At 40.6% G+C, this 21,813-nt stretch overlaps 2 protein-coding genes across 7 annotated transcripts in view; one reads left to right on the forward strand and one right to left on the reverse strand.

Annotated features, from left to right (window-relative positions):
- Positions 1–1,688: 1,688 nt before the first annotated feature.
- On the reverse strand, positions 1,689–11,490 carry WDR12 (WD repeat domain 12). The gene is made up of 13 exons (XM_086897312.1): positions 11,328–11,490; positions 11,152–11,246; positions 10,032–10,126; positions 9,272–9,378; positions 8,325–8,440; positions 7,778–7,932; positions 7,059–7,104; positions 6,778–6,863; positions 6,451–6,591; positions 6,231–6,336; positions 3,497–3,629; positions 2,867–2,939; positions 1,689–2,140 (listed from the first exon to the last, which is right to left on the reverse strand). The coding sequence occupies exons 1-13, from the start codon at positions 11,366–11,368 to the stop codon at positions 2,063–2,065; spliced, it is 1,272 nt and encodes a 423-aa protein (XP_086753438.1). The 5' UTR covers positions 11,369–11,490; the 3' UTR covers positions 1,689–2,062.
- The window catches only part of CARF (calcium responsive transcription factor), a 32,982-nt gene continuing 22,631 nt past the window's right edge, over positions 11,463–21,813 (forward strand). For 2 of the 6 annotated variants that reach the window (XM_023930845.2, XM_023930848.2), the window contains exons 1-5: positions 15,286–15,377; positions 16,878–17,144; positions 18,145–18,265; positions 20,484–20,613; positions 20,994–21,078. In XM_023930845.2, the coding sequence (XP_023786613.2) occupies positions 16,929–17,144; positions 18,145–18,265; positions 20,484–20,613; positions 20,994–21,078 (552 nt within the window). In that variant the 5' untranslated portion in view covers positions 15,286–15,377; positions 16,878–16,928. Of the gene's footprint in view, positions 11,598–15,255; positions 15,378–16,877; positions 17,145–17,258; positions 17,314–18,144; positions 18,266–20,483; positions 20,614–20,993; positions 21,079–21,813 lie in introns of those variants that run through there. The other 4 variants (XM_086897307.1, XM_086897309.1, XM_086897310.1 and 1 more) reach the window with 3 other exon arrangements.

Consider the following 21,813-nt stretch of genomic DNA (forward strand, 5'->3'; position numbering starts at 1 on the left):
ATTGATTAAAAAAAAACAAATGTAGGTCAATCTTGCAGTAGCTGGTTATTGTCTTTATTCCCCTCACTTGTAGTATCACTTTTATATTGAAATAAAATTGGCAATTAGTACATAAAAATTCTTTACTGATTTATATTATGCTACTAGTAGCACTAGACTACATGCAGAAATGGTTTTTAGGGGAGGAAAAAAAGTATTTTTTGTTAGTAGAGTCACCATCAGCACCTTGATTCTGGATTTCCATATTTTTCATTCAGCTCTTCTGCAATTTTAAGATCAACTCACGTTGACCATTTTGATTTCACATGATTATTTCAAATGGAAGGACTGCATGTTTAGAAGTAAAGTCTTATTAAAACATTTTATTTAAGATTATCCAAAGAACTGTCAGCCAAGTGTAAAAAGTATTGGTTTCAGGATAATTTATGAACAGTGGTAATAAAGATATATTCCAAAAATGTGTTGTACTTACACTGGTATCACTTCATGCTCATACTGTTTAGTTTGTTTCTTTGCCATGGTACTTTTCTAGACAAGAGGAGGGTATAAAAATGCTCCTGCTTTTCACTGTGGTCCACCAAAACCTACCTTTTTAGATACATCTTGTGTATTTTTTTACAGGTGATAGTAGATCTGATCTGACTCACTGTTGGAAACTGAAACAACTGATGTCAGTTGGGTTTTCCTGACTCTAAATAATTCAGTCTAAGATAAACCGACACCTCAGGTGACATGATCTTTTTAAAAAGTGTTTTGTAAATCTTTCTGGAAAGGCAAGAAAACCATATTAAGGTTACTTATCTTGCATTCATGAGCCTTAAGTTGTTAATAGCAGTACTTCACTTGCAGAGCACAGGGATCCGAGATCCCTCCCGTCCTTCGCCATTTGCACCAGTTTTGCTCTTTGATATTTCTTAAAGCTCCTTACTCAGAACTATATATGTAGTGTATATATTAGATATATATATATATACACACACATATGTAGTCTATATAAAATTATATATAATACATATATGTCTATATTATAAACCTGGAGGTCAGAGTTCTCACTCTTCAAGAATTATTAATTTAAGCACTTGACTTGTTAGTGCTGTACAGGTGTTACATTGATTGAAAGCCAAGACATTGGTGAGGATATTCAAGTGTGGTCTCCACATAGTTTAAGAGTGTGCTGGTTTTACATCACATGTATGTAATCCAACAAGCTGCAGTAATAGCATTTTCATTTGAACGCTGAACTCAAAGCAAAACCACTAGCAGAGAAATTGAGCATGTTTCAATAGTGCTTATCCTTTACCAACTTAAAAGCTATTGCAACTTTTTGTATCTGTTCTAAGAAAAAATTCTACTTCTGCCTTTTCTGTGTGATCCACCATTGTTTCTACATACCTGCTTTTAGGACCACACTGGTTGTACTGCAACACAATAGGTACTGTGGTACAAGGCTGGCTTTCTTATAATCTACAGCCCTAATTTATGAGCTACCAAAATATGGAATATTTCATCTGCCAGTATATCTGTCAAGTTCCTCTATATCATGCTATTTCCACTGTACACATACCAAGTCTTCATCCTAGAAAGAAGCCTGGACTCTTAATTAAGGACCAAATCATAAGAACTACCAACAACCAGACTGAGAGGAGAGCTGAGATGTCATTTTTATCTGAAATGACACACTAAACCAATTAACTGTTGATAAAAGCTTTATTTTTTTTTTTTCCAATGGAAAGCAGATAAACTGAAAAAATAATTTAGTGAGTAGTTTTTCTGTAAGTATCAGCAAACAGTTTTCTTCTTATTAAAAGGGCTACACAAATAGTTATTAAAAAGATGTTAATCCAAAGCCATCAAAAAGGGAGGAAATTACCTTTGCTTTCACATGAATCCCATTTGGACTTTGATATTTTTCTGTGGCAAATATGGATATAGGTTACTGATACAAAACGAGGAATAGCTCTGAGCAACAAACAGCTCCTCCTTTCCTTGGAAGTTGATTGTGTAGAGAGCAACTGCTGCAAAAATCTTTGTTTTTAAAAAAAAGTCTTCTGGCTGTTGACATTCATGCCCCAACATCAGAGGCTGTAGCTGGGTATCTGTAGCAGTACAGTTTGTTGTCTGCTCCTCCACTCAGTAACAACTGATGAGAGAAGGAAATTGATTAATATCAGAACTAAGCAAAATAAGTACACAAAAATGAAGGACTCAATTTCTTTCCTTTATAAGAAGTAGGAGTGAGTAATGAACTGTTCATGCAAGACTAAAACCCGGAATCAAAGCGCAGAAGCAACTTTGTTTCTTACTCTCCTCCTAAAATTAGAAGTGAAACTTGTATAGGAAAGTTGCTAAAGCTTTTCCTGATTTTTACAGTGAACAGGAGCCACACTGAGAAACCAAACATCCACAGAATGGGGGCTTTTGGTACTTTTAAATATGCGTGTACCAGTACAGTAGCAGAGCAGCTTGCTATAGAGGATTATACAATTTCCCCCCTCTATATGTACGGACTTCCATGCTCCAGCTTTACTTCATGCTGCTGCTTTAGTCCCAGTGGCAGAAGACTATCTTGGAACATGTGGTTTCAGAGAAAGGTGAAGTGCTGTTCTCATCTTTCCTTGTTTGGAATATCACTATAATGCTCAGTTAAAGCCACAGAGCTTCTGCCCCCACCCTTTCCCTTTGCAGAGTGTGGGGACATGCTGCAGTGCCTGTGACACCAGCACCCAGACTTCAAACACAGCACAACTACAACTTGTGCCTGTTCTTTTCTAGCTTTAAGCATAAGGAAGTAACAGCCCATAACTCTTTTAGCTCTCTTCTTAAACATCATTAGTATAAATCAAGTAACTTGCTATTCAGATCTTACCCCTGCTTCTGTCCAGTCCACACACAAAACCTTGTCTTCATGAGCAGCCAAGTCATACAGAGGAGCTTTGCAGCTAGTGAAAAACAGGTTTGAAGTTATGTGAGCAATCACAGACAACAACTGGTCCCAGGGAGAAATGCTATCCCAATGCTATCAAACAGATGTGATCAATCAGTTATAAACACTTTGAGAGAGTACAGACATCGACCATCTGTGACACTTCCTCTGCTTTCCACAGAGCCAATCACATTAATATTATCCTCTCCTACATGCCCAGAGAGAAAAATAGCAACATTTTTCATCTGCTTGCTAACAAATTTCAGACTGAAATTCAATCAGTTGTTAGAAAGAATTTAGTATAGTTTCCCTCTTCCATGTGTAGATGCTGCTCAACAGCATTATGTTTTCCAGCCCTGTGGTAGACTACAAGTATTTTTCTCCCTTTTATTATAATGTTGACTTCCAAATTATTATATGGTTGACTTCCAAAACCTAGAGGGTTTTCACAGATGCCACAGGTGTTTCCACTGAATGTCTCTGACTGCTTTTGCTATTTCATGAGGGGTACCTCACCCTGTAAAAAATAAAAGCTTATGCCTTTGAACAGCAACAAACACAGATTTATTTTACCTCCTTGTGTCCCAAAGCTTCACAATGTTGTCCAGAGAACCAGAGATTAGCTGATGCTCGTGGGTAGGTGACCACTTTACAGATGTAACCCAGCCTGTGTGAGAAGTCAGAGACAGGAGAACCAAGGAGCCATCTGAACAGAAAGAGGAAAAAACACAGACATCAGCAGATGCTAAAACCAGTACTTTGAAGATGTGTCCAAAATCCAGTGTGATTGTGTGCTGGTTTTGCATTAATTGATATTTAGTGAGAAGGCAAGAAGCCACCCACAGAAATTATTTTTCTGGGAGGAGCTGCTAAAAGCTTCCTCTGTGCCAAAACCAATAGCTGGCTAGCTCTGAAAACTGACAACCTATTAAACCATTTAGAAGCTGGGTCTGCCTCTGTGAAATTCACATTTTAAAGATGGGCAAGCCTAGGAAATCTCTCTCTTGCTTCCAACTTTTGCAAGAGTAACTGGCCAACCTGGCCCAACACATCCCAGCTGAGATTTTATGCTTGCTGAGGGGTGGTGAGCGAGCTGCTGAGCCCCTCACTGGGGAGTCCAGTGGCTCCATCCTGGTGGGGTCCTTTTCCAGCAGCACTGCTGGGCCTTGCTGGCCAGAGTCTCCATTGGAACTGTGAGCAGCCCCGATGCTGGGAATGGCTGGGAGCGGCCATGTGGCCAGGACTGCAGGGCTAAAAAATCAGCGTGACAACAGCACACGGCAGTGGTTGCCTCAGCATGGCTCACAATGAACTCTGTTTGTTCAGCTGCTTTGAGCCAGCCATGCTGTGGTCAGAAGGACAAAAATGGCAGCAGCAGCTCTTCTTGTTTCCAGCACTCCACATGGAGAAAAGCGCCGAGTGGAGCTGGTGGCCGGCACAGTTCACACGGTGTTGGTAGAGACCCCGTGAACAGCAGTGAGAAGCACGGTGAACAATCTCCCTGATGCACAGCCTGGATGAGAGCTACTTTTCAGTGCTGCAGAACTCTATAAAACTGTTTCAGTTGATAAAGCTTGAGAGCAAATGAACCTACAAATACCAATTCTCTCCCAAGTCAGGAAAAGGTAAAGACACGTAAGTAAAAAAACATGGGACACTGAGGTCAGTAAAGAATGAGTCAAATTCTAGTTAGGAGGAGACTGAGGAGATACCTTGGTCCTGGGCTGAAATTCTCTTTGTAAGGCTATGGTGAAGATATATTTTTGATATATCAGACTTTTTTTTTTCCCTGTAATTCATGAAGTGCATGGGGGGGATGCAGCATTCACCCACAGCACAAGAGAAAAGGGCACTCGTGCTGCAGCATATGCATGCCAAAAAGCTGTAATCCAATGAGAAGCTTGAACAGAGAGAGATGAGAAACTGCACATGGGATACAAGAAGAAAAGCCCCTGTTCCCAGAGAGAGAAAAAGAAGAACTTTTAGGTTTTTTACACTGGAACAACTCGTCCTCAAAAATAGCACCCCGTAAGTACACAGCCCATGAAAGCAGCTTTGGGAAAGCTGTAAGGCATGGGAGGGACTTTCACACTGTGAACAGATTTTCCTTTCCTGGGTGGCTGATTCACTGTGACATTGAAGCCACAGGAGAACTGTTTCTTGTGGAGAAGTCTCCATGGCATAGCAAGAGAAACTCCTCTCTCCCTGCAAGAACTTATGAAAGACTGTTATAGAGGTGGTAACTGACTGAAAATCCCAAGTTTTGTCTCTACACTGTCCATAGGAAAGAAGTTGTGGGGATGGGAGAAGTGTTCTGAAGGTTTTATTCTGATTCTTTTTAAGTTTTGAGCCTGCTTTACCCTCCTTCTAATTCATATCTCACAGCAAGAAATAATTCTAGTAAGTGAACTAGTGATTTTAGCCAGCACTGAACCCACTACAGATTGCAGTTCAAGTGTTTATTGAATTTTATTTTAAGTGAACAAAAATGTAAGCCACAAAAGTTCTGGGGAAGGAAAAAACCCCAAAGAAACAAAACAAACAAAACAAAAAAGAAACCAACCCGAAACCCCTAAAAATGTTTTTTCTTGTCATTAAAGACAAGATTTCTTCCTTTTCAAAGATTTTTTTTGAAAGCAAACAGAAAAATATTGCTTTTATTAACAACATGTAATACGCTAGTGAACTTTGGATTAGATTTACAAAGCTAAACAAGTAAATGTTATTTACTATTTGTGGCCTTCCAGTACCTGAACAGAACCTACAAAAAAATGTGCTCAAGGCCAAACTGGGTAGGAGTCTGAGAAATCTGCTCTGGTGGAAGGAGTCCCTGCCTAGGGCAGGAGGGCTGGAACTAGATGATCTTTAAGGACCCTTCCAACCCAGACCATTCTATGGGAAGAGTCTATGAAAATAAATCTGTAGGCTCAGTCCTAATGTCTGTAATTCCATTTGTTTATGAAATATAGTACCATGTCCCATGGCTGCTGTTTCACTTTAATGATTATCAGAACAGCCTCAATCTGAACCTTACAAAAAAAAAAATCCATTCTGCAACTGCACAGTTGAACATTCATTAGTAAGTAATGAATAATTTCTAAATTATTAGGTAAGAATTTAAAACGAGCTTTGCACCAGAATACAGAAAATAGATGCAAGCTTTGTATTTAATGAAAGCCCCCAAAATGGCTCGTTTCAAGCCACATTCCACTCCCAGAGGGACCAGAAAAGTTTGTGAGATGACGCTCAACAGGACAAAGTTCTGATTTTGAAGAACATCTTTGAGACCATGCATGTTTAAACTCACCTTTGCTGCGAGGATCCCACAGCCTGATATGTCTGTCAGTGCTCCCTGATGCAAGACGTCGACACAGGGGTGAGTAAGAGACAGAATTAAACACTTTGTTTCCTGTCTGTCAGTAAAGAAAATAATAACTTTAAGACAGGAGCTACTATTTTACACAGCTTTTTCTTTTTCTCTGAGCTGGGCTTCAGCTGAACCTACAGCCAGAGTATAATGATCTCACCAAAGTTGATTTGAGATCTCCAGTCTCAGCATCCCAGAGTTTAATGGTGTGGTCCCATGACGCGCTGCAAATTTCTTCAGCATCTGACCACAGCACAGAGGAGATGGCTTCTGTGTGGCCAGAGAGGGTTGACAGGGGAGTCTAGAATTTAATGGTGACAGATTTGAGTAAGTTATCAAAAAAATCTATTATTTCAACAAATAAAAAGTCTGATTATCCTGACACATACCAACAGAAGTTTTAAAGTCACCTTTAGCAAAGAGGAAATTATTTGTTCTGGCTACACTCCTAAAGAAAAATCCTGGACAAACCCAGAGCTCATCTTACCCTTGTTAGCCCCAGCTGTTCAGTTTTCTGCTTTTTCCGTGGTCTGTTAGCTGCTTCTTCCATTTCATCCTCTTCATCTGTAGGTACTGGGACAGAAGACAGGCAGAGTTGAGCTACAGGTTTTTAATTCCATCTCCATGTAAGTAATGAAGCAAATACCCATATTTATGGCACCTGCAACCATCATGCAGGTGTTAACAAGATCTGAAATTGTATCATTAACCAAACCAGTAACTCAGCATAGTTATAGTTATGGATAGCTTTACAAACTTACATCTTACCTGCAGACCAGATCTTTAACATCTTATCCCAGGATCCACTGCAGAACTGTATGAACAGAAACATTTTGTTAAACGTTGATCCAGATAGTCCCTGAATGAGAGACGTGCTTGAAAAACTATTCAATGGGTTAGAACATACAAGTAACAGTGCAAGGTTCCTAAAATTCCCCCCAAAATGTTTGGCATACATCAAATTATTCTTTTTACTTCCTTTGCAAGAAAAATACCTACAAAATACCTACTTCCTTCAGCACCAAAAAGCTTGACTTTAATCTGTCTGATATTAAGTCAAGCTGGGAGCAATGACTCCACCTTTGGTGGTGCTCATGACTGCTGAATTCCTGGATGAAGGGAAAGAACCTCTTTACCACCTGCTTTTTCCAAGAACTCTGGAATTTTTTTTCCCATCAAAACCACTGTGAAAATTCAGGTCAAATTCGAAAATAGTTTATTATAGCACAAAATTCTCATGCATTTAAAGTAAAATACACTTTAAAATTTAACTTGTTTTCTAAACTAAATGATTTTGTGATTCTATGGCTTAGCATTGATGTAACACTCCTAATTCTCAATAACCACCACTTACAACAAGACTGGAAAATTATCACTGTGTCATAAAATCATGATGATGAATACCCATGCAAGGACAAACCCGGGATTTTTGAGGTATAGGCTGCTAAATCCCAAACCACAAAGGTTTCTTTCCAGAAGTCACTCACTTTGGTTCTTGTACAATCAACAGCCACAGACTCGACACTGCCAGCGTGTCCCCTGCAGCAGTGAAGGGCTTTCACTTTGTTTTTCTCCACGTTCCACTCCCAGAGCAGAACAGTTTGGTCCATGGAAGCGCTGAGTAACAGGCATGATAAACTATCTGAGGAAGAAAAAAGTTACACTCACGTCTAACTCAACTTTTCAAAGTCTTTGTAAATAATTATTCTAATCCTAGAAGAAACAGTAGATAGACAGAAACTCGTGTGTGTTTCAGTTTATGTCATGTTACCCTGCAAGCACAATTAATATAACTACATATACACCAGGATTTGCTAATGGAGACTGCAAAGTGGACAGACAATCATAAAGTAACTATATTCATTACTGTCAAAGGAATATTTTAGGCATACCATTACTTCATTTCTTACACCACTGACAGAGATTGAAGTAATTACATTTAGATAATTTAGATACATTTAGATAGTTAAGGAATGCTAACATTTCTTCCCCAGTAAATCAAACAACTACTATTCCCCTGCTATATACACTGACCTTGCTTCACCCATGCCACATCCTTCACGACTTCTGTGTGCCCAGGTATTGTCATGATGGATTTTCCTTCCACAGACCAGATCCGAGCAGTCTGATCGTAGCAACCAGTTAATATCCTACAGCGTACAGCATTGGAAACATCATTGTCTTTAAGACCAACAAACGTTTTTATGAAATAAAGCCTCAACCAGAAACTTGGAAAACTATTAGCACAGTAACTGGTTTAAAAGAAATAGCTTGAAAGATGAAAAAATATATTTTTTTGCTATAGAGCAAAGCTTCATTAAAATCTGGTAACTGGGAGGCCAAAAGTACAAGCTAGAAAGACAAGCAGTAAGAGTACTGCATGTTCTGGTTGGTGGGACTTAAGATCCCTTATATAATTTACATAATTCAAAACCTGTTAGTATGTTGCTGGAGGTTCTCAAGCATTTTCAAATCTCTATTTAATATATAAACATTATTTAGTTGACTGGGAAACGAATGTGAAAATACAGTAAAAAAAAGCAATTATTCATTTTTGGCTTTTTTTTTCAGGAAAATATCTGCAGAAGGGTATGCTATTCTATTTGTTGCTAATGGGTATCACATTGGAAGTCAAGGGTTTAAGTGAAAAAGAGAGATGAGGAAAACTTTCTTTCCTTTAAGAAAAAGGATACTAAACAGCATTTGTTTTGTTCATTTATATATGCAGTATCTTCAGTTCAGTGTCTCTAGCTGTTTGCTGTGTTAAATTCACTGTCACATGACAGTGTAACCAGTGAACTGCTTACAAAAGCAAGTAGTTGACTCACTTGACAGGTTAAAAAAAAAAAAAAAAAGAAAAATGAAGCAAAGGGGAAAAAAACCCATGCAAGGGATTATTAAAGAGAGAATAGCACTCTATCTGATACCATGGAGGAACATGAATAAGCATGACAAAACTTAGAACTGGCTTAGTGTGGTACCATTCTTCAGTGGCTTGAACAGAACTGATCCAGTCATCATGGAAGATGCATTCTTCTGGCTGAGGGGCCATGTACTTCTCCACATACTCTATTTCCACCACTTCTTCCTGAGCTCACAGACAAAACACTTATTTAGTGATGCAGTGTGGTTTTGGTTTTTTTTAATCACTATCAGTAAAATTTAACTGTACTGTGACACAAATATACAAGTTTATTGAGCAAAGGTCTTGATATCCAAGTCCTTCACCACATCAGTAGAACTAAAGTATTAAGAAAAAAAGTGTGAATTACATTGCTTTCCATATTCTTATCAAATTACTATTATTAGCAAGCTGGAAGCAAAAGCAAGTTATTTCACTCTTCTTACATTCCTCTTCTTCTATATTTGCTAATACAAAACCAGTGTTTAAAATACTTTGCAACATTTTCTAGAGGTAATACTAAACATCTCCCTTATACCCCACCATAAAAGACAAAAATGTATTAATGATGAACTGAATAAGAGAAGAATTTCCCCTCTGAACTGTACACAGACAACAGATTGGATAACATTCCTTGCACTGCTCTGTCTGTAGTCTCTAATCGCTGCAGTTCACAATGGATTTAAAAATACAGGGAATTCTCCTGGGAAAGTCAGAAAATAAATGAAACTGAGCAAGGAAATCTACCTAGCTAACAGTGTAATATCTAAATCTGATTAAAGTAAACTGTCTAAGTCTGTTCTGCTGTCCAAGAAGGAGAGATATTGAGTATGACTTACTGTGGAAATATTTTCCATTTCCATGTGGGTGACCAGTGGCAATCGCAAGAACTGGCCATTGATAAGGAAGTCAAATTCCACATACTTGTGATCCGCTGAAACAAATTGGGAAAAATCAATGTTCAGGTATCACTATTTATTTGATACCATGAAGAACGGCATCATTTTGTGACTGGTTCAGGGAAATGGAGCCAGGAAGAGTTTAAAAAAAGACCCAAACATAAACAACCTCCCCAAAACCAAACCAAAACCCCAAAACAAATGACAACAAAAACAAAACCCCCAACCAATTAGTTTCTTCTCCCAGTTTTAAGTGGGCAGCCCATTACTTCCACAGGATTATTTAAGTTAAGAGGAAAGAAATTTTGCTGTCGAGTTGTTTGCCTTTCATTGTATTTTCTCTGTAGCAATGTGTAATCAAACCCCAGCAGTGCTTCCTGACTGTTCTGGATAGATCTTGCCACTTGTCACCACCTGCTAGAGCCCTGTAATTGTGGCAGCAGCAGGAAAACCCTAAGAATTTTTTTCTCTCTTTGTAATGGCATAAATGACAAAGGCTCTGCATTTTGGCAGAAGCACTGCAATGTGCACTAGTTTTCTGTTCGAGATTGTTTGCAATGTCACGGGGTCAAAAGCAACTCGAAAAAGGCTCAAGAAGCACGGTATACCACTGAGCCAGTTTCTTATAGAAAATGGGATTTTCCAACAACATTGGACAGCTCAATAATAGATAATAATAGATAAAAAAATAGATAAGCTTTCAAGTCACTCGGCCCATTTCAGCACTGACAGAATAGCTGAGATTTTCTTAAAGGCTGCCAAAAAAACCAAACCTCTGGTTTTATTAGTTCTTGTGCCAGGTTTTAGGCATTCCTTGCATTCCCATCTGCTGTGGCAGCCTGGCCTGTGGCGCCGGGCACGCACAGCGTTCCAGCCCTTGGTCCATTTCTCCTGGGAATGCCCAGCAGCCCCGGAACCCTTCAGAGGCAGTTCCAGGAGTGCCTCACCGCCGGCAGCCAGGCCAAAGCGGCGGGGCAGGCCCGGCTGTGACAGCCCGCGCGGGGCCGGGCCGGGCCCGGGACACGAGGGCTGCCGGGCTCCGACCCGCCGCGGGACCTACCGTGCGCTGCCGCCAGCAGCTTGTTGATGAGGTGGCTGAGGTCGGTGGTCTCGGAGGCCGCGGGCACCGAGAAGGGCACATCCTCCACGGCGAACCTGCGGGCACAGCGCTCCGTTACCGCCTCTGCGTCACCCGCTCCCGAACCCGCCCCCGGCCCGGGAGGGGAGGCCGCTCACCTGCGGTTCTCGGTGCGGAACCGCGCCGTGAGCTGCGCCATCGCCGCCGCCGATCGGGCACCGAGCACGTGTCGCGCGCGCCCCGGCCGAGCCCCCCCCCGGGACCGCGCACCGCCCGCGTGCCGCGCGCCCGCCGCGCTCCCGAGAGGCCGCGCGCCGCCGCCTTCCCGGCGCCCCCCGCGCGCCCCCGCCCCGCTCCGTGCTGAGGGCGGGCGCGCGTGCGCGGAGCGGAGGCGCGCATGGCGGAGGGGCTGCGGGAGCCGAGCCCAGGTGGAGTAACGCGCCTCCGGCATCTCCCCCCGGGCTGCCGCGACGGGGCCCCGGCCGGCGCCTTCCGCCGCCCCCGCCGCGGGGCTGTGGTGCCGAGGGGTGCGACGGGCGCGGGCTGAGGGGCTGAGGCGCCCTCCGCGCTCCTCAGGGCTGGGGCGCGGGGGACGCGTTCCGGGGTCCCTGGCAGGGGCGGGAGCGGCTCCCGAGGCCGGGCTGTACCCGGGCTGTGCCCGGCAGGGGCAGTGCCCAGTGTGGCGCCCAGGGTCGCTGGAGCGGTGGGCTGTGCTTGGAGTCACTGGGGTTGCGTTTCTCTGCATGTCAAGTGACACACCCACAATAAAGTGCCTGCTAAGCCCAGCGCGCGGTGGACTTAAAAAGAAGCTGTAAGTGAGTTTGGTGTTTTGGGAGAAGGCTGCTTGTGTGAGGACATTCTGTGTGCTTACGTTGTGCGTAAATTTTTTTTCCTCCACCTTTTTGACAGTCCTTCGTGGCCTCTGGGGAGCAGCTGGGATTTCCCTGAGTGGGGACTCGGGTTTTGGTGACTCCGCTTGTTGGAGCGGGCGGGGTGTTGAGGGTTTGCTGTTTCGTGAGACTCTGAAATCTCATTTATTTCTTAAGCATACTTCAAAGATCTAACGTTGTTTGTCAGCGAAATTGACACAGGTGTATTTTCCAGTTATTGGTGTTGTCTACAAAAAACTGACTTGAGAAACCTTTTAAGTGTGAGTCACCAGATCTTCTCTGTATTCTTAGCAGTATCTGCCTCTTCCATGATAGAGATAATGCTAAATTTCAAACCCGGTACAGGCTGACAAAGCTAATTGTAACTCCTTTTGTGGGGAATATCACTATGCCCTAATTTCCTCCCTGATATGTTTTACTGTAATTCATCCCCTTGTGAATTTGTGCCACTGTGAACAGTGTGTGAGAAATGCCCTCAGAGGGAGCTTTTTCAGACAGTGTATTTTGATTGCTGTATGCTATGCAGTTATCTAAAGTCTTCTTATAAAACCTCTGCAACGTTTTTCAGAAAACCCAAAAGAGATTGATGGTGAAGCATTCAACTGTAGGTATTTTCTGTTAGGTATAACTGACACCCTGCATACAGTGCTCATGATGGTTATCATGTCTGCCTGTGCTAGCAGTTTGTGTGGCTACTTGCTCTCTTTGTAGAGAGGAGCCGGGGGCAACAATGGCCATAGATTTCCCTTTACTTGAGAAAAGTGCTTCCCAAGTGGAAGCAGGGGGAAGGAAATAGACCTCTGGCATTAAAGTACACTAACCCATGTGTTGGAACCAGGAGTGCTGGATTTGGGGAGCAGCCTATAAAGTGGTGGGGGTGGAGTTGTGTTAAGGCTAAAGCTGAGGCATAGAGAACTGTTTGTGTGGTTTGAGGATTTAGATCTTGCTCCCACTGTACACTAACATTAAACTTCCACATTTCTCCTTCAGCTGACTGTTAAATGTGTGATACAGTGCTGTTACAGTGGGAATTTTTGTGGTGGTCACTTAATGCTTATGAAGTGATGCCTACATGTTATTTACAAGTTCATGACAAGATATCTGTGCGTATACATAAATATACAGGATTTAACTCTCCTGTCTGGGGAATGGGTCAGCAATATTTATACGACTGTAAGATCTGTTAACTGTGTATATACTTGTACACCTCTGTAGAAGCATATTTCTTTTAAGACAAAAAATAATAATCTTTATTTGTGGTTGCACACAAGCACTTATGTTAATGAAACCTGGATGGTTAAACCATGAAGTTGATTTTCCAAGTGGTGTATGTGCCAGTGGTTTGCCTGGGTTACAACAATGATTAGACAAAATCATGGGGCAAAATTGTACCATGGGAATTATTTTAAACACAAATGTAAAACTTCATGTATTTCTGGGCTGCTTTTGGAAGGAAGCTGGATAAATATCACTGTGTATTTACCCTACTGCTGGATTTTCCCCTGAGCTTTGTTATTAACTATTGTTGGATACAGGATGTTGGGCTGGCTGGGGCATTGGTCTGTCCCTATAGAGCTGTCCTTGTGTTCTTTTGTTGGGTTCCAGCATGCTCTGAGTACGTGTCATCAGTATCTCTAGAACAAACTCAGTTTATCTCAAAGAACTAAATGTGCTGCTTTCGCAAAACTGCTGTGGCTTCTTTACATCTTTGAGCTGAGAGGAAATGGTTGAGTGATGATGAAATCTAGTTTTCTGTTTTGTTTTTTTTCATTTGCTGCTAAGATGCTTCAGACATTGTAACTGAAACATCTTATAATTGTTCTCGGATCCAAAGCTCAAAAATATTTGGTAAACATGAGGCAACTTCATTTGGAACTTGGTCTGAAGTGTCATCACTTGAAAATTGAATGGAAAAATAAATCTGCTTTAGATTAAAGTATTAATATATTGAGCCATATGAGCAGCTTAACTTCTCAATGTTGTTTGTATCAGCAGGATGCTTTATTCAGCTTCAAACGCCAAGGAGATGTGGATTTACTTTGCCTTTGTCCTTTATACCTTTGTGAGGCAGAATAAATCTGTGCTTTAAGAGTTGTACTGTTCTTTTGAAGTCACTCTCTAGCCTGTTACAGTCTCCTCATAAAAGCTGTAAACAGTTGAAATACCACAGCCAAGAAGGTCCATCTTGAGGAGTTTACTTGCATGGTGTGGTGAAGAAGATACAGCTGGTAGGAGTCATGTGCTAATATAATGCAGCCTGTCTTTAAATAAATACTGAAGGGAAAAATCGTGACCACCCTTCCCCCTCCTTCACCCCAAACTACAGAAGTTTTCTTCTATTCAGTTGGGTATGTTATGTCTGTAGTCTTATATATGTATACTCTTGTTAGGTAGGGGCTAAGTTAATTGTCATTTTGTCCTTTTGCTTGTGAATGTTTGGGATTGGTCACTGCTATAAAGAGTGTGCTGTGTTCATGAGAGCATTATCCTGTGGACGTGGCTATTCACTGTCCGTTATTATCTGTCTGTTTGAAGGTTTGTAATGGCCAGCTGAGTATCTTCAAGCTTTCTGTAGGATAGGAGGTAGATCTCTGAAGTGCTGGGAGCCCTCTCTTTTTGTCTTTCACCACATGATTAATGCCAAATTTTACTTTTCTGGTGATTTTTGCTGCCCAAAGCATACCACTGTAGACTAACAATAATAATTTTAATTTATATGCTGTCTTATAAGCCTTTAAACCAAATTGATTTACTTTAAGATGTCTGCATGACAGACTTGTATAATGCAAATTCAGTCTGGTGATTATGGAAGAAGGTGACTAATGTATTTTTAAAGCACTGCTGGCATGTGCTTAAATATCAAGTGTTCTCTAGATGTGTGTGGTTGTTAGTTCAGTGCTTTTGGACATATTCAGATGAATGTGGTGGGAGGGTGTATGTGTTTTGTATCTGTGTATGCAATGACAAATCAAGCAAATTGTCTCATATAAAAGGCTAAGCTGTACTCCTGGAGCAACACGCTGGAAATTTTCTGCAGTGAGTAATAAAGTGATAAGGAGGCAAGGATTTCTTGAGAACTTTGCTATTATCTTGCAACAGCATTAGAACTTGTAACACTAAATTTTTAAGACCTAAAGGCAATACCTGCAGCAATCTCCTGACAGAAGGCTAAAATGAACTTTTATAACCTTTTCAGGTCACCTTGTAATGGAAGAAGGTGGAGCTGACCATGATATTGCTATGGAAGGATCTAATGATTTGTTCATAGGCAGCTGTAATGGTACAGGAGAGTCAGAACCAAATTATCAGGTTTTTCAGGTGAGATATGAATGCTTTGTCCTTGTAGATGCTTCCTTTACATCCACTCTGATGAGCTTAAAATATGCTATTTCATCAGTGCAGGGTTCTTTTGTTGCCTTTAGAGTAATACATTGTGTCTTTTAAGAATGTTCATCCTTCCCTTGGATTCCTGTGCCCTTCAGTTTTGAACTGATAACTATCCAGATGTTACATGTAATGACAACGTTCAGTAATTATGTCCTGCTACAGTGCTGAAGAAAAGCATGTTTTATTTTGTTAACCCTTTAAAAAAAGTAATACTTTATGATGTTTTGAAATAGGAGAGGTTTAAAACAGGTGAAAATCAGATGGCATTATTAGTGACCAAATGTGACAAATAAAGAGTCCAGGGTCATAAGACACATGTGTATGTAGTGAGGGAGGGGAGTCTTTCGTGTCTGTTTTTATCAGATCTTGCCAGATCTTATCTGGGGAGATTTCTGTGCATGAATGCTTCTTTGTTTAAATGTTATTCAGGTAGTGATTTACTTGTATGCACATGGTCTCTGCACAATGTCTTTAACAAAACAGGTGCCATTTGTTTGTTGCTGCTTTTCTGGTAGTTCACACTAGACAGTTTCAACACAGAAGATTTATACCTGCAGAATTTTTAATGAGGTTATTTAGATCAAATCTGACTTTTATATAAAATTTAGAAACTCATTCTTTGATTTGTAGTATATTAATTTTTGTTGCAAAAACATTGGAGTTGTTTGTGCAGTTGCTGCGAGATACACCAAATTGCAGCCCTTCTTGCATTGGTCAAGTGACAGCTTGACACGTTATTGTACACAAGGACTGCCTGTTTTTTCCATTATTTTTATATACTTAATGTTTGTGTTGTTGGAGTTTCAACAAGCTTCAACAAATATTTGTGCCTATGCACTTAAATTTAATGAAAACAAGATGTACTCTAAGACTTCAGTTCTGCAAATTTGATAAAGATACATTGTTTTTTTAAGATTTTGTAAATCTGATCTTTGCCTTGTGCTGCACAGTTCTTGGCTTTGAACTGAAGGTTGTGTTGCTTGTGTTTCTTCTCTGGTAAAGAATTTTAAAAGTGTTTAGTGATTTTTTTCTTCATAGCTAAATGCATGTATGGAAAGGCAAAGTGGAATAGTATCTAGGATTTCTTCTGAAGTCAAATCAAGTTGGTGAATATTTTACAGTTTTGTTTTTGGTATAAGTCTTCTCAGTTTCTGGGCAGACTTGAGATGTTTTAAAGTGCTAAGTAGTTTTGGGGAGCAGGTTTTGAGCAAAGGGGATTTTCTTTTGCCTTAGTAGAGAGACTTCATTCTAAGAAGTGGAAGATGAATACTTTTTCAGCATGAAAATAGAAAACGAAAGTAGAACTGCTAGTGTTAGCCTCTTGATCCAGAAGGACAAGAGCTCCTCTAAGTATACAATATAGCACTGGTTTTAAATGTTCTTTTCTCTCTCTTTTTTGTATTTGTTGTTTTTGTTTTCTTTTCTTCGTAGAAGTTGCTACTCAAAGTACATTTTACGGTTTTTCCTCTGTGAAAGCAACTAATGTGCATGGATTCCAGGGATCCATTGTTTGGCCAGAGCGACTCTCCCCCAGCCCTGCCCATCACAGTCCCTCTCTCGGGCAGTCCTCCAGCATCGGCTGTACCGACGCGGCCGCCCCAGCCACACTCCCACTCTGCAGAGGAGTTGCACCTGGCAGAGCAGCCCAGGCAGCCCCTGTGTGAGCTGCAGCCCCTGGGAGGGCCCAGTGCACCCATGGTGAGTGTGTCTGCAGACGGGGCTGGGGCTGTGCTCACAGGTGAGGGAGCTCTGTGAAGAACTCTCTTACATGCGGTTTGTTGTAGCAACAGCTGATTCAGACTTTATCTCTAGCAACAAGGTGGAACTTTTCAGTGGTACAGTTCATGCTCCAGTTGCCCTTCTTCAGGTAGGCAAATCCTGTCTGCAGCCATTACTAATTTTATTAAACAACAACTGATGTCTTCTGTCAGTATCTAGCATGGATACTGTAGTGTGATAAGATCTTGTATTTCTACTGCTGCTGCTTTCTCTATATTCCCTGGATAAATCTCTCTGTGTTTTTTGGGAGGAATCAGAACATTAGTAGTAAGCTAAATCATTATGTCTCACCTTTTTCCCAGCCCTCAATTAATTTTCTTAAAATGTTGCTTTGTCATTTGTAACATCTATTTAGTAAAAAAAGTAACCCAGAGTCCTTTGTAATTATGGAAAAGTAGACCATAAAGAGTTGTTCAAGTTTTTCAGAATCCCAGGTGATTTAACTTGTATTGTTTTTTTAAGCCCTGGACCTTTTCTTCTCTCTGCTTTTGCATGAAATGCTGCCCACAGAGGTCAGTTTCTTAGAAGTCAAGGTCACAATTTTCCTGTTACTATTAGTTCTGCTAGTCATTAATGGAGTTACAGTGATTCCAGCTATGAATGGCTTTCAGGTGTTTGAGAGCTTTAATAATAGAGTTGTCAGTTTCAAATAAATGTGTCATTCATTGTAGAATCAGGTAAAGTAGTGGGTTGTTTTTGTTTTTTTTTTCCTTAATTAAAGGCCTATTTTAAAAGGGGAAAGTAATTTTAAGAACTTGACAATAAAGTGACAGTTTTCTTATTATGTAAAGTCAAGTAAATATACAGGCCCTAACTCTAAGCAGAAGATTTCTTGTTCTGGTAATAATCAAACCCAGTTGTGCTGCATGATCACCATACAAACTGGAGCCATTCATGCTTCTGTGTGACTGCCTTACAGATGATTGTTGCCAGCCAATCAGAAAATGGACAGGTGCTGCATGTCATTCCTTCTACCCAGCCAGGAGTGACCCAAGTGATTATTCCTCCAGGTCAGCTTCTGGATGTGACCAGCACTCAGGGTGAGTTTAACCTGTGGGACTTGAGGGTTTGTGCTCCTGTGACTAAGCTCATCCTCCATGGTCTTTTTTAAGCACCTTGTTTCCTTTCCTTAATCAGTTATAAGACAAAATATGCACTGAATCTGCTTTCTGATTGTGAGTCTGGTGCCTCACACAACACATTTTCTGTTGGGCAAAAACCTTATGAAAACTTATGAGAGCTATTATGCTCCCTTTCTGAAGGGTATGTGATGAGTAGATTGACATACCAAGAGTTTTTTCTTATCTTATTTACCTTTGATAAGGGTATTTGTGCCATCAGCTGTACTATCAGCTCCAAATTTTCAGTATTTTTTTACTTCACTGTAAATGAAGTAGTTAATTCCTGTAGTGTAGACAGGCCAGAAGAACATTAAATCCTCTGTTCCAGAGATCACTGATGATGTATCTTTTGTAAAGCCAGGAATGAATCACTTATGTAGAAATTCAGTTCCCAGGCAAGGAAAATAAGATGTAACTTTCCATTCACTGGAATGTGTTAGTTGTCACATTTTAAGCATGTGCTGAGATACACAAGTAGAAGCATGAATTTTAAGGTTTTCTCTAGAAAATGGACATACTGAAACCTGAAAGCACTGATTATTTATCTGCAATCCTTGCTGGATGGCAAAACACTGTGTACCAGTTTGCATTAACAGAGTGAGACTGAGAATGAGCTGGTCACATTTTGTTAAACTCTCAGATGTTTTTTAAATTGTTTTTTCATTCTCTCTGTAAAATTCTCAAGGTGTGAGCACTGGTTAAGTGTTCCTGTGGAATGACAGCTCAGAGGAAGAATAGAGTCCTGGTGCTGGGTGGATAGAAGAAAGATTTAGGATTCAAGTAATGATCTAGCCTGTTTCACTTAGGGATGCAATATGGTTTCCTCACCTTGCATTGAAAGACTTGTTTCTACCCTAATGATCAACCTTTCCTCCCTCCCCAGCTCTTGCAGGGGTAAAATCAGGTTTGGCGACAGCAGAGTCTTAGATTACTTTAAAGCCGACTAGCTATTTAGTTAGAAAATAATTGCTTCTATTCTTTGTATGCACTAAGTTGAAACAGTAAATAGTAGTTTTGTATTTACATTTTTCATTCAACATGGGGCTCAGTGTCATAGTGTTTGAATATATGTTTTACAACAGTGCTGCAGGTGTCATTTGTGGGGGTTTCTTTGTTTTGTTTTTTTCTAGAGACTTAGTGTGTAAAAGACTCTGTAGAGATTTGGTCTTTAAAAGACAGTTGAGGAGACTTGTCAGCAGTTTACTGTGGAGGTGAAAGAGAAAGGAGAATGGCCTGTCAGCTCCTGAGTTTCACTTGTCTGTATGTGGTGGTAATGTGTGGAATGGTGCAGACTTCAGAGTAGCCTGTACTGTCTTAAGGGCACATTTCTGTAGGAGGAACCAATGATTTGAGCCAGAGTGGTGTTAATCCAAGTGCACACTTATGAATCTTCTTATGGAGCTTTGTGTGGATCCATTTCTGTACTGTGTCAATAGCTTACCACTCTCTCTGGATGAGGGAAAGAAGCTTTCATAACTGAAGGGCAAAAGTCCCTCATCTGAAGAGACCTCGCATGTTTATGTTGAGACCAAAATATTGAACGTCTGCTTTCAGTTTTCCATTATGTTTTTGTTTAACTGTACACACAGACTTCAATCTAAGAGAAATTTTTGGCTTGTGGATTGCTCCCTATTACCAAGAAAGGCTAAAACATTTGTTCTAACAGCATGTCAGATTCAATTACAAGAGGCCTGTTTTTCTTGTTTAAGTGTTCTTTCTAAGTACAAAGCAGTACAACAGTACAAAGCAGTATCATTACCTCATCTCTTCTCATTTTAAAAGTAACCAGTATGTGACTTGCAGCTGAACAAAACCCTTGTGCAATCCTAGATGGATTCCTGGAAGCAGAGTAACTTGCAAGTTGTTCTGATTATTTGCCTGGTTGTGGAAGGATTCATAAGCAGTAGCACAATTACCAAAGTCCTTAAATAGAAGCAGCCTTATCAAGTGTACCTTCATATGTGTGCCAGGAGTTTGAGCACTGATTCACAACTATTAGACGACTTTGTAATCTATAAAACTTCTTTCCTATGTCAAAAGGCTTGCTTTAGCAGCGTACAAAGTTTTATCATAGCTTTTTTTTCTCCATTCTACATTAAGTTATAAACTAATAAGCTGCTTTTTTTCTTTTGTAAAGATATTTTGGAAGAAAAGCGGAGTGATGGGAACCTGCAGACTGTGGTGGTGGCTTCTCTAGCAGACAGTGCAAGCAGTTACATTCTACATCCACAGGCATCTCTCACCATATCGAAAAAAGCAGCCACCAGGTAGGTCAGGGGTTAAATGGATGAGCAGTCACTTCAATCCACTGTTAGCACTGCCTTTTTTTCTTGCAGTTTGTTTTTGCAATGGTTATCACAAAATTACCATGGAATAGAGGCTATGAATGCACACTGCACTGAATGTTTGGAGGACTTGAATGTAGAAACCAGTGGGGCTTTATTCACTGTAAATTATTTTAACAATGAAATAGAACATGAAGAAAATTAACCACAGGTTTTTAAGGCATGTTGATACAATACCCATAGTTTGATCATATGTTCTAGGGTTATACATAATACACTGATTTGATCTTACCTGTAGTTCAGACTAAGTTGTTGCTTTTCTGAATGTCTGTATAGACTTCTATTAAATTTTTTTTTTTCAGGGTAGTGGAAGACTCTTTTCCCATCCCTCTTCAGCCATTGCCACTAAATACGCCTGCATGGGCACGCCGTCTCAGGAACTGTGAGGTAGGCCACAAAGAATTCCGACTTAATGCTTTATCATCTTGCTCCGAGATAGCGTTCCTGTTCCTTGAAAGAAATAATTCATAGCTGTAGAAGCATTCAAGCTTCCTGGTATATAGCACTGGTACTGCTATCACAGTTAAACACATGAAATGCTGTGAAATCCCTTTCTATTTTGAGAATTTTAGCATACCTGACCATCAACAGCTCCTGAAGTAAAAGAAGTGCTGCTGAAAACTTGCTACCTTGTAGTGCTGGGAAGAGCCATTGTTGTGCCATGTTGGACTTTGCTGTTGAACAACAACGCAAACTTTGTTGACTTCTGCAATTGTTCATGTGGTTTATGTTACCACATAGAAATCAAAATGCATGTGATTGGCCACTGTCAAGTCTGGGACTTTACGCTCCCTAATATCAATAAGGATTCCTGTTTTGGATATTCTTACTGATTTCTTTTTTTTTTTTTTTTTTTTGTCCCAGCAAGTTGGGTTACTTGTGCTTGTTTTCTCTTTAGTTAAAAAATGCTCTGTCTTTATGTTCTGTGATAGCTTTTGACCTAAATGGAACTCTTCCTTTTTTGGATTTTGTTAGATGCTTGCAGAACTGTCCTGATGACTAGGATGCTATCAGTAGCTAAAATGCATCATAAGTCCCTTTACAGGAAGGGAGGGGAGATGAGAAGTTTCTTGAGAGATCAACTACCCCTTCCTCCTGCTGCCAGACTCTTCCTGATAGATG

Source organism: Cyanistes caeruleus, chromosome 7 (assembly GCF_971803275.1).
Source record: "Cyanistes caeruleus chromosome 7, bCyaCae1.hap1.1, whole genome shotgun sequence".
Taxonomy (NCBI): domain Eukaryota; kingdom Metazoa; phylum Chordata; class Aves; order Passeriformes; family Paridae; genus Cyanistes; species Cyanistes caeruleus.